This window comes from Gopherus evgoodei, chromosome 19 (genome assembly GCF_007399415.2).
Source record: "Gopherus evgoodei ecotype Sinaloan lineage chromosome 19, rGopEvg1_v1.p, whole genome shotgun sequence".
NCBI classification, from domain to species: Eukaryota; Metazoa; Chordata; order Testudines; family Testudinidae; genus Gopherus; species Gopherus evgoodei.
In genome coordinates this window covers 17,930,645-17,943,837 of record NC_044340.1, presented here as the reverse complement: position 1 = coordinate 17,943,837, position 13,193 = coordinate 17,930,645, and the positions used below count along the sequence as shown (strand labels likewise).

The 13,193-nt window shown below is 42.4% G+C and overlaps 1 protein-coding gene across 8 annotated transcripts in view; it reads right to left on the bottom strand.

The window, feature by feature from the left end:
* Positions 1-697: 697 nt before the first annotated feature.
* Positions 698-13,193, bottom strand: part of TTC12 (tetratricopeptide repeat domain 12) — a 39,971-nt gene continuing 27,475 nt past the window's right edge. For 3 of the 8 annotated variants that reach the window (XM_030538429.1, XM_030538428.1, XM_030538432.1), the window contains 8 exons: positions 12,765-12,828; positions 11,514-11,648; positions 11,252-11,356; positions 10,355-10,423; positions 8,451-8,552; positions 6,431-6,530; positions 3,051-3,276; positions 701-1,420 (listed from right to left, as the gene is read on the bottom strand). In XM_030538429.1, the coding sequence (XP_030394289.1) occupies positions 1,345-1,420; positions 3,051-3,276; positions 6,431-6,530; positions 8,451-8,552; positions 10,355-10,423; positions 11,252-11,356; positions 11,514-11,648; positions 12,765-12,828 (877 nt within the window). In that variant the 3' untranslated portion in view covers positions 701-1,344. The other 5 variants (XM_030538430.1, XM_030538431.1, XM_030538434.1 and 2 more) reach the window with 5 other exon arrangements.

Below are 13,193 nucleotides of genomic sequence, written 5' to 3'. Positions count from 1 at the left end.
ATTGCAAGCTGAAAGCTAAACACCTAGCAAAGATACTGAATTTACTGCACAAATTCTGTCCTTGCTTAGTTTGGATTCTGCAGACTCTTACCGGAGATTTTGAGATATGTGTATGTATATAACGGGGTGCCTCTTAACAGTGACTACTATTGCTGCTCTTAAGTCAGGGATCAGTGCCATATGGCCTCTGCATTGGATGGGTTTTCCACATCCTGAATGCTAAGCCAACCTGCCTTTTCCAATTCACTGACCATTAGTGGATATTCCCATTGCCTCATCTTGATCCTATCTTTCTGATTCTTTAAAGCTGCCAATCTACTTCAGCAATAAAGAACTCAGGGATTATTTCAGATCTTATCATCTCTTTAGCCTAACCTCTCGGTTATGTGGTTTGTTCTGCCTCTCCAGAACAGTGTCTAGTTGCACTGGCTTCTCGCTCAGTGAGGCCTTCAGATGGTTAGTTATGGTTTGATTTAGCTTTGAAGAGATAAGAACAATTTATTACAGGATAGTTTGCCAGACAGAGTTCTGAATAACCACTAATTCAAGGCCAACCACTCCAGGAAACAGACAAAAAAGGAGGACATACTATTTGCATCATTATATTTTATTCTATATTTTATAATCATTATATTTTAAATATCCAGTTTGATTATACAGAGGATTGGGACTGTTGAGTTTATAGAGATGAATAGGAGGGGATGTGACAGAGGTAAATAAAATAATGACTATTAGTGAAGGTAAATTGGGTGATCCTATTTATTCACTCTCAGAAGACACGAACAAATGGAAGTGATGAATCTGAAAGGCAGGAAGCATAAACACTGATATATGGAAATACATGGATACTTCTGATACCAGCTGATAATTAGCCTCTGAACTTCATTGCCACAATATCATTGACACAGAGCTTGGCAGAATTTTTTAAAAAAAGGATGACATTCATGTGGGTAGCAAGAACATCCACCATTATGTTCAATACATTTGAAACGAGTTATATAAACCCTCAGGCTTCAGGACTTAAGCCAATCACTGACTGACAGGGGCAAGGAACAAAGGCAGGTTATTCCATAATTGTCATTATGGGGACTCTCGCATCTTCCGGTGCTGGCCGCTGTCAGAGCCTGGAAACTGGATTAGATGGCCCAGAGGTCTGATCTGGTCTGAGAGGTGTTATGGTGCCAAGGAACTGACTTTAATTCCCCTGGACATGGGAGCTGCAGTTTGATAAAGGATTGAAAGGCTGTCTAATCTCTTTGAACAATTTTTATTAGAGAAGGAATGAGCAACAGCAAACGGAATACTGTAGTATTAACAACCTATATCCAAAAACATTTGGGGAATTCAAAGACCTTGCACATATTTCATAGACGAGTTAAGGATTGCCATTCCATTGAGCTCCCGCAGTTGAAGAATATGCCTGCAACAACCACAAAAGAAAGCAAGGATCAGATGTTGGCAAGGATGGCATATGACTGACAATGCAAGAAATCTAAACTTCCATTGCTCTATTACATCCTATGCACAAGCTGTCAGGAAACGTTAATGCCATAGCCAATAGATTCCCCATAAGAGGAAAGCAAGACAGACAATGCTTATATATTACTGTTCCCCACACAGCAGGAGAAAATAAAATAACATTAACCACACAGAGATACTTTATAGAAATGTCCAAGCAGTACAGTGGGTTTTAATCTATTACAGCAGATATCTAAGATCAGTAGAAGTAGTAGAGTGAGGTCTCTCCCTTTTACTCTCTAGCAGCTTCTGATCCAGGGTTTGCGTTACATTTTCTCTGCTGAAAGATACCAATTTGGGAACATCACTCTAATCGGCAAGAGTGAAGTACTCATCAACCAGGAAACCGAAACCTTATCCCCTGATCTTTATTCAGTAGCTCAGCAGGTATATTAGTATGTCCGTGCTCAGCTCCTGTGACTGGACTGCAGTAATGTGCAGTCTGCTAGGCCCTCTCAGTCTCTCTGCAGACATTCTTTCCAGACATTTACACTCTTGTTTTGCTCTCAGGTAATTTCTCTGATCACAACGACTTGTTGTATCGTTCCTTCCTCTTCTGTTCTTTCAACAGAAGCAACATTATAGAGCAGCGTAAAACGATTCCCAGAAAGCTATCCAAGCAAACCAACAGTGAACAACACAGATATCCAGTGTCTTCTGGCTTCATCAATATGCACAGACCCATTCAGACAGCAAGACAACGTGGACAGTTGACACTGCCTGCTAAGACACTCCAGGCAGCAAAGCAAAGGGAATACATGCACTGTGATACTGACTACAGCTAGATGGGTTTGGCTGGAACTCTTATATACACAAGATGGACAACTATCACACAACCCCAGATTAAGCCTGGGATGCTTTCTTACTCACTTATGCTCATATAACACTTGGTTTTGACCTTTTCTAAATATTCTGAGATGGCCCTGGAAACCCACCCAATGGGGAGTCAAGGCTCCAGGGCATCTGGGCTGCTGAGGAGCTGGAAAGCAGGAAGCTCTGGCTCTGGGGCAGTCCATCTGGTGGGCTGCTCCAGAGCCAGGGAGGTGGGACCGCAGAGGTGCAAGGGAGCTGGGAACAGTTTTCCAACAACACTGAAATATTCTGGCAGACAAATTTTGATTTTATAGAAAGTAAGTTTTCCATTAGACAATCATCCCTATGGAAAGTTCCTGGTCAGCTATACTGGCCAGTGGCTGTGAATCTGCTGCAGTCGAGTGAAGCTGACATGTTTCTGGTGATGCTCCAGAAGCTCCCACAGCAGAGGAATGAGTCTGTGCTGACGCTGCTGCCCACCAGGCTACAAGCAAACAGAATATGAAACTGACAGCATGCCCCCTTTGTCCCTACAGCCAGGAAACAGGGTGAGGGCTCTCTACTCCCTGTCAAGATGGTGGTAGAGTTAGCTCTCTAGCTAGTAGGTGCCTGGTACGTTTTTCAAGCCTGGTGCCTTTATATATATATATACATATATTTTTTTAGGAAGATATCACAGCCTGGATGGTGCCCAAGGATCACAATCTGCCCCATAATACCTTGGCTCGGCAGTGCAGAGCTTTCCTAGAGCAACTGCTGCATTCTCTTGCACTGAGGTTTTCTTGGCTTCACCACCTGCATGTTTTAATAAGATCATCACAATGTTGGAATTCAGCAGGGACGAAGCAGCTCCAGGTACTTCGAAGCATTTGCTGAGGCAAAAAGCAGCGTTCCCCACCACCATCTCGTTCTCTGAGGCCAAGAGCTTCAGCAACACATCAAACTCTGGGAGAAGAGAAAGGAACAACTTGGTAGGGCTGTGGTAAGTCCAGCAGCGGGCCAGGCCCCAGATACACCCGCAGAAATAGCTCTTTGAAAATGGACAGCAGAATGGAGTAGTGGCAGTAATAACTAGTCAGCTCTGGGAACTGGACAGAGAAGAAAATGAAAAAGAAAAGAAGAGCTCAACACAAACAGGGGCATTGTCATGCTGCATGCTCCCATCACAGTGGGCTGCTCCTTGCCCCAAGACCCAGTTTGGGGAGGGGTTGCAGGCTGCTTGTTCTGTGGAGTGGATAGCCAAGCACAGAATCTTGGTATCCGGGAGAAGGTCTACCAAGTCGCTTGTGCCCATTTCACTGAGCATCACCGACACCAGCCCCTGAGGAAACAATCTAGTCTCCCATCATGGCTCAGTGGCAAATGGAAAAGGAGGGACTGAACTGCATCTTCTCCAGCTGAGGGCCAGATGCGGTTCCCATGCAGAGAATTAATACCATTCTGAGTGCCATCAGAGGGGGTCTGACAGCTGCACAAGCAGCTCTTTTTCCCTCTCCCCTGAACATCCTTTCTTTGCTGAGCTCCTGCTGGCCATGGAGTTCTGCACTGAATCTGAAATTCAAACTCCAAGCCCCCACCTGGCAGTCGTCTATGCACCTACAGCCATGCTAAGATGGAAAGCCACTGCACTAAGACTACCACCAAAAAAACAAAAAAAGCACAATGCATAGAGCCAGATCCTCAGGTGGCCTAAATCAGCCCAGCCCCAGCAATGGAGCGATGCCAGTGTGGAGCGATGCCAGTGTGGACGATGCCAGTGTGCACGAGCAGAGTATCTGGCCCATCCTCTCCATAAAGAGCTGTGGGGCGAAGAGCACCAGCATCTCCTAGGGCTGCAGGATCAACACAGCATTCGGAGAGGCTGCTTTAAAAAAACAAAACATACGAAAATGATGTCCTTCTCATACTGAAGATTCCCCATGGGCTACACAAATCTGCTCTGATTTCCTTACATTGCCCCTTCTGTTCTTCCTAATCACATCATGCTTTCTCTTTGGTTCTGCTGTGACAATAGCTCCCGAGAAGCTGGGCTGCTCCAGACAGCAGCAGGGGCACCAACAATGATCCATTTCAGAAGCTGAACTTGCTGGCCTGACTGGAATGCAGTTTAATGTCAGAGAACTACAGCTTGACCTAAAAGGGCTCCCGGTGGCAAAACAATATCTGGGCGGCTGAACTGAGCTGACAGGATAATGTGACTTAGCATAAGATGAACATTCAGAGCTTGGTTGGAAAGCATCACACTGTAGCATTATTAGTAACACGAAGAAAAGAAGCTTCTCTCCATACACCACATCAATTAACAGCACTTACGTGAGGAGTACAAAGGAGAGAAGGTGCTCCAAGTGGCTTTTAATGGGCCAGAGTCCTTAGGTTTAAGTTCCTCTTGACTGTGAAATCTTTCCCTTGATGCTACCAGGAAGGAACTCTCTCAAACATTTCTTTATAATTGGCTAGTGAGAAATAAAGATCTAAAAACCTAGAGATCTGTTCTGACCCCCCTGCAAGAATGAACTTGCAAAAAACTCCAGCTTCGTTATGCTATTTCCTTGTCATCTCATCTTCTCACATTAATAGGGCACCACACTGTATCCCATTATCTAATCAAACAAAAGGGAAAGAGAAGCATAGAGTTTGGAATTAAATGATCTTTTACTTTTATCAACGTGATCTGCATTCAGCCTGTCCTTGACAAAGAGTTGGTTAGTCATGCAACTAGGACTGAGGTCTCTGGAGTTGCTAGAGGAAACCCCAAAGCACTCAGCCCTGTGGGACAAACTTTTACCCAGCTCTGCATCTGAAGTTACCAGACATAGAACAGCAGAAGCAGGTCTTTTGCTTCCAGACTGCTGAGGCTAGTGGATAAGACAATGGCCTGTAAGTTAGAAGATCTAGACTCTATTTTCATTTCTCCCATTGACTAGGTGGGTGACCTTGGGCAAGTCTCTTGACCTCTCTCAGCTTAGTTTCTCTATCTATAAATGGTGGATAATAACACCTGACTACACCTGTGCACAGTGCCTTGAAATCTGAGAGTGAAGAGTGTTTCATGCAGCTAGTTATTATTATTATGATGATACAAAGGAAACTGAGGCAAGTTTAACATATATAGATAGAGGGAGCAGGATGAAAATACTATAAAAGACATGAGAGTTAGTTTGATAGGAAGGAGAGGGATAATCCTTATTAGCTGAGATCAGAGTGAGGTGGTAGGGCCCAAGAAGAGGAAAGTGCATCTTTCTCAGTGCAGTGAGGCATATCTGAGATTGGAATTCGCTGCTCAGAAAGAGAATCTCAACTACCTCAATAGCAACTTTCAGAAACAGTAGAGGCAGATTTCCACAGAGAATCCAATAAATGACACAGGCCATTGGACCAGGTGATCCAAAAGGTGGTTGCCAGGTTCAGCCATCTAGGTACAACACAAGCATTCTAAGGTCCTGCAGAGTGGAATGGACTAAAGCTAGTTATTCACATGTTCTGAACAATGTTACTGCACATGATCACAACTACAGACTCGAGTGCTGATCACTCAGAAAGACCTAAAGGCACTAATATAATGGAAAAGTTTGCTGATGACACTGCCTCCACCCCCTGTTATTTTACTTAGGCCAATCTTACAAATTTGCAGTCCAAGGGAGCTGGAGCTGCATGCCACTTCTAAAAGTTAGGCCACTTTTTCAGATGCCTAAATATAGTTTAAGTCACTCTTCAGCTGCCCACACTGGGAAATATGAACCTATTTCTTTAGCCTTTTCTAGTAAACTACTGACTGGATTCATTCCAGTGAAATGTTGTTCCATGTATTTCTCCCAGTCTGGGGATCTGCAGATCGAGCCATTTTACTCAGCTAACTGCAGCCTCCATATCCCACGTTCATTGTCTGCTGCGCACATTTCCACTTGCACATGGCTGGAAAGATAATGAAGCGCTAAGCCAGGAGGTGAAATGGTACATTTTTCTGCAAACATGGTGGCATCAATATGGGAGTTTAATGGAATTAATGCTCAGCTCCATTTTAGAGGAAGGGCGTTTCTGTGATGGGAGCCCTGGGATAAACCTCTGCATTCAATCTCTGGCTAATAAAGTTGTCACTTACTTTTATCTGACTTCACCACCTCCTCTCGAGCCTGGCTGTTGCTTTGAGTACAGACAGCAAGGGTCTTTATAGCATAACAGGATGTGGTCGGTCCACCAGCCTGGATTTTAATTAGGATTTAAAAAAAAACATATATAATTTACAGTTCACACATCACAACTTTTGCAAGAACAGAGAGAACATCTCAAGTACTGGAGGGTTGTTTATGGATGCTTTATGCCTAGGCATAAGTATCAAATCCAGATCCTTTTAGGAGATGCTAATATTTCTAATCTCCATCTCTTTTAAACCCACCACCTCATAACTATGCACAGACACAGATTTTCAGTGACTCAAACCCTCATGCTCTAATCATCTGACCTTTAATAGGACTATGTACACCCCCAGGAATAAATCTGCTATGCAAATTTATATTAAAGGGGCATTGTCATAAATGAATAGCTGATAAGGGAATAAATCCATCAAAGGGCTAGATTTACTACCCTGCAAAGGTCTTTCTTTATACTTCCATGTATGAAACTCATTTGTTCTCTCTGCTCTGTGGACCCTGCAATCTTAAATCACTTCAGAGATGAAAAGCTAGTGCATCTGCCATTGAGTTACCAGCCACTGGATATTTTTTGTTTTGGTTTGTTTTGCAAGTGACATTTAAAATTAAGAGCTTTGAGTACACACACATGAGGCAAATTAAGTGATATCTAAGAATATAGAAGCTAAAGTGGCAAAAGCCATCTTCTCCCTGCATAGAACACACAGGTATGACTGCAAAGCCATGGCTCTGATATCGGATTCATTTCAAAATTGGGAATTAACTCCTTCGTTACCATGCTGGTTACAAAAGCTGGACCTGGCTTTGTACTTTTCCATGCCACTTATTATTGTATTACAGTAATGCCAAGAGCCCCAACCAGGCCAGGGCTCTGATCTACTGGATGCTAAACAGACATATTAAAATCACGGCCCCCTGGCTTGTTTCACCGTTCATTTAAGAGTCAAAGGAAAAGTTCCTGTTTACTTCCATGGGCTCTGAACCAAGCTCCCTATATTAGGATCCAACTGGATCTGCAACAGTGGACTCCTGTGTTTGCTGAGAGCCCCATCGACTGAAGTTGGGCTACATCTGAGCACAGGAGTCTGCCCCACAAGGACAGTTACAGAATTGGGATCTTAGTTAAAGACAAGAAACAACAGACGGGTGAAACATGGGCAAGGAAGAAGGCAGCATGTGTGTATGCCAGGGGTCGGCAACCTTTCCGAAGTGCTGTGCCAAGTCTTCATTCATTCACTCTAATTTAAGGTTTCGCGTGCCAGTAACACATTTAAACATTTTTAGAAGGTCTCTTTCTATAAGTCTATAATATATAACTAAACTATTGTTGTATGTAAAGTAAATAAGGTTTTAAAAATGTTTAAGAAGCTTCATTTAAAATTAAATTAAAATGCAGAGCCCCCTGGACCAGTGGCTAGGACCCGGGCAGTGTGAGTGCCACTGAAAATCAGCTCGCGTGCTGCCTTTGGCACGTGTGCCATAGGTTGCCTGTCCCTGGTGTATGCTTTTGCATATACTAGCTGTGTGTACACTCTGTCTGTTCAGCAGGAGTGATCACAATCCCTGCCTAAACCTTCTCAGTTGGCAGCATTCTGCCGGCATCACCACAGCAGCGAGTCTTAAGAAAGGATTTGAAGGGAGACTGGTTAGTGGCTTGACAGACTTTCAAATAATTTATTTCACCTTTTAAGCTTTTGGGCATTGGATAAGGACACTTTTCTGAATGTTCAGTTAAGTGATATAAGCCCATCTGATTTATAGCAGATGTAATATCTATAAAAAGCAATGCCTTGTTTTCAGTCAGTCCTGTAAGAGTCCTCTGTGTCTACTGTACATTTTTACAGGAGGGGTTCACCAAACAGAGAAAAGAAGAACAGGTAATAAATATCATAGAGTAGGACTTCTGCAGACCCAGGGGAAAACGCTGACTCTGCGGGAGTCCTATGAAGTGGAATCAGTTAAGTAAATTACCTTCAAGAATCTAAGCATTCTCTTCACCACACCTCCTGCCACTGCCTCTTCTATTGCCATCAAGCTCACTGGCAAGATGTGACTTAAAACCCCAATGGCTCTCTGAATAAAAATAAAAAAATGAAAAGGTAATGACTTTTCTCCTAAGCGATTAAATCTTTCTGCTCTGTTCTCTTTTATTAGGCGTCCGAATAAGTCCTTCGTTTGTGTAGGTGGCTGGGTAAGGCCAAAGTAGTAATTAAAGGGGCAAGAAAAATATATATCCTTAAGGAAATGTTATTATAGAACAATAGCTTTAACATGTTGCTCATTTTAGACACAACTCAGCAAAGCTCCTAATGGCTCAGCCTAGGGAGAGGCGATTCCAAGCTTCAGCACAACTCCTGGCAGCTTGGACTATGGGAAGAGATCCCAGTTAAAAGCAGCTCAGGAGAGCTATCACTGTTTCAGAGTAGTGGTAAGTAAAGTAGATCAGCATGGCCCGTATGAGTTCAGTCAGGGGAAAGATGATGCCCTGCTGACACCACATAAGCGCCACCAGCTTGCCTTGGAAGAGCTGGCATTAATGGGAGTGTCATAAATATAAAGGGAAGGGTAACAACCTTTCTGTATACAGTATTATAACATCCCTCCTGGCCAGAGGCACCTTTTACCTGTAAAGGGTTAAGAAGTTCAGGTAACCTAACTGGCACCTGACCAAAAGGACCAATAAGGGGACAAGATACTTTCAAATCTGGGGAGGGGGAAAAAGCTTTGTTTTGTCTGTTCTTTGTCTGTCTTTTCTGGGTGCTTGCAGGAAACAGATCAAGAAAGCAAACAATCCAACTCCATTAGTATTAGTAAGTACTAGCAAAGAAATGCATTAACTTACTTTTATTTTGGCTTGTGATTTCTTTTGTAGGAGGAGGGAAGTTTATCCCGGGTTTTGTATTTTAAGGTTTTGCCTAGAGGGAAGATCATCTATATTCTTGATTCTTTTGTTATTCTGTAAAGTATTTACCATCCCGATTTTACAGAGGTGATTCCTTTACCTTTTTTTAATTAAAATTCTTCTTTTAAGAACCTGATTGATTTTTCATTGTTTTAAGATCCAAGGGTTTGGGTCTGTGTTCACTTGTACCAATTGGTGAGGGGGATTATTCTCAAACCTGCCCAGGAAAAGGAGCGTAGGAGCTTGGGGGGATATTTGGGGAAGGTAGGGCTCCAAGTGGCCCTCCCTAAATGTTTGTTTAAATCACTTGATGGTGACAGCATTACTTAATCCAAGGTATAAGAAAGAATTTGTGCCTTGGGGAGTTTTTAGCCTAAGCTGGTAGAAATAAGCTTAGGGGGTCTTCATGCAGGTCCCCACATCTGTATCCTAAAGTTCAGAGTGGGAGGGACTCCCTGACAGGGAGTTACACATGTATGGATAGGGGTACAATACTCTGGGAATGATTCAAGCACAACAGCTGAAACAGAAGACACCAAGTCTGCAGTTGGTTCTTTGCTTCTGGATTCATTTCTTTGCCTATCTCTGGAAGAATTTTAACAGCTAAAACCATCCTGTTGATAATATATTGTAAAAAAACTTCCCTGAAAAGCTATTCTATTCACAGAACACAGAGAGCCTTTTACATCAAAATAAATGTCCAAAACAGAGCAAGGCAGAGAACGATGTTCCATTTGTGTTCTACATCAATAGCACATTCAAGAAAGAAAGACAGAAAGACAGGCAGGCTTTAGGATCATTATGCCCTTGATCCTGATTGTGCAGATTACCTTGACTGGAGCCACAAAGCTAAATCCACATGGGTGCAACAGCTTGGCTTAAAGAATTCAGTTGTAAATTCAGGGCCTGAAGCTGTGAATTTAGTGCAGGGTTGGTTACACAATCTTCCCTTAGCTCATAGGTATCCACTTACTGTCACAATCTTTCCATCTTTACTGCCAAGCAGAAACAAACATCTCCTGCTAACATCCACAGCATGCTCCTGAAACAATAAGCAGTATTAGAAATTCAGGTCTAAAGGGTCACAATCAAGCTTTCCTTAGAAATGGCATTAAGAAGGCAATCACATGGCAGGGAAGCTTTCAAGGGAGATTTCCATAGACACAAATGGCAGTTAGGTGCCTAATTGTTATCTGTGCAGTTGAAAATCTCCCCCTCAATCCTTAGGGCATTAGTTTTGGCTTCAATGAGCTTTGGATCATGCCTCAAACTTGCACTCAGGCAATATAGTTGAGATCGCAAAATAGAATACAACTTGGTGGAGAGGAATGAATGTGCGTCATTCAGATTTCCACTGGTCAGGCTGTAGAGAGGAACTTTACATTAAATGTTTATGTTAAAAAAGAAGGTAATAAAAACGGATCCCCGAGTTCTCATCATGTTGTCCCCTTTTTCCCTCTGTAAAATTATTAGAGTGAAGAGCTTTGAGAACAGAATGCTAACTGCCCGAGTGCTAACTCTTGAGCCCCCAAGTTCACTTCCATGCCTGCAGTGCAACAGCCATTTGAAACAGATATTCCTGATCCATAACAGTGCAATTAAACTTTCCTTCCAAATGCAGACTGAGAGGTTCTCAATATCCACCAGTAGGTTGTCCATAGTAGTTCTCCTCTTTCCAGCCTCCTAGTCTATTTAAATGCTCTGAGACTGCAAAGACCCCTATTAACTTCAGTGGGCATTGGATAAGGTCTATATACAGTAATGAGAGAGAAAGGCGCTGCAACTGTTTCTGAAACTCTAAGGCTCCAGGAAAGCAGTAAAAGCAATCAGGAAGCTTCTTCAGAACATCAATAAACCTTGCATGCCATACCTGAATGACCAAATTTGATTCCAGGGATAAGTTCATCATCAGGCCCAGCACTGTGAATAAACATTCCTGGTATCCTGCTGAGTTGCCAGTAGAGCAACACTCATCCTACAAAGAGAAGAACAGACTATTCAGCATCCAATTCAAAACGAACAAGTTCAAAAACACATATGTCCTCAGCACACCTCACATCCATGATTGTCAGATGCTCTGAGATCTCTGGAGGAAACACTGTGGAACTAGTAGTATTCATTAAGTTAATTACCACAAGCTTTAAACAGGCCTGCCAGCATTCCTGGTTTTCAGCCATCTGTAGTCGGATGACTACATCAGCACACAGATCCCCCATGATGCCAATGCACTGGGTGAGGGCTGGCTGGTTCACCTGTTTGACGGTTTTCTTTAAAAACAAGAGTAGAGAGAAAGAATATTCAGGACAACAGTGATAAAACAATAATAAAATGCAGAATACTCCTTTGTCATTGTTATTCCCGCTGATTTAGCTGTGGAAACAGAAACTCTGTAATTACTCCTCTCATATAAATCACAGAGGTGCATCATACTTAGCAAATTACCTTGATTGAAGCCACAGAGCTAAATCCTTGCACACTGTTTCGAAAATTTACACCAAAAGGGAACTAACAATTGTGTCTCTGCCTCCTGACCTCAAAATGATACAACTCCCTGTCCCATCAGGTTGTGCCCAAACAGCATGACAGACCCAGGGGTAGTGACAGTTAACAATGTTAACACATTTTCAAAGGGAAAACAAAAACAGGTGAATCCCATTTTCTTGTCACTCATTGCAAACAGTAGAGAGAGGAGTTTTTCCTTCTCATTATATCCATTTTTGTCTAGTGCAACCCATGCCTAACCTGAAGCACCTCATGCTATTCCAACAGAGACCTATTAAAGGACTATGGATTTCAAATGTGAATAAACTATGGCTAAAGAAAAAAAATCAAACCACCAAACCCATTTAATTTGTGACCTAAAGTTGTCTTCAGATCCATATCTCCTTAAACTGGAAACAAGTAGAATAAAATCAGTCAATGAGACATTTCAATCTGGGACAGAGTAAACTAGTTAGTGACAAGTGTATCCAAAGTCACAAAAAGGACTGGGGAAAAGAACCCTCACACAGGGTGAAATCTTGGCTCCACTGAGGTCAATGGAAGTTTTGCTACTAGCTTCATTAGAGCCAGAATTTCATCTCAGGAGTTTTGTAAAGTTGCTTTCTTGCTTCAGAGCATAAACCAACTTCTAAATACTGGGGAGGAAACTTTCCCTAGGGGCAGGTTGCCGTGCAGTAAGCAGTTGTGGGATTTCTTGCAGCTACTGGACTGGAAAGATCCAGAGATGATTCAGCATGGCAATTCTTACATTTCTAGGACTAAAGAATCATGCAAATTCCAGCTGTGAACAATCAGCCCCAAAGCTAAAAGGAACTGATAGAGCAGAAATTATGCAAACAGCACTTTTCATGAAAAATATAAAAAACTAGGCTCTTTCTTACCAACAACTGTGCAAATAGAGGCAAAACACTTGTAGAAAGTTTGATACGACACTGGATTTTGAACCTGTTGGCAAAACAATATTCATCAGCCGGTTGTGGATCTAGACAAAATGAACACAGAAAAATGCACCTTGTAGCAACCAAAAGCTGGCTCAATTCTTATCCCAACTGGAGAGGATTCAAAACAACAATATAAATGCAATTTTACACAAAAACAAACATCCTTGGTTTTCCCAATATCCTGTTTTAATTTTGCATTAAAACTGCCTTACTATGTAAGAGTTAAGTCTGCCCTCAAATACACTTGTGCAAATCTCATGGAGTGACACTGGTGAGAGTGAAAAACCTCAGGTTACTCTCCTGTAAAAAGTGCAAGATGAAAAAATCCTTCCATTTTTGCCAAGACTCTTATTTAATAGTACAAGCATG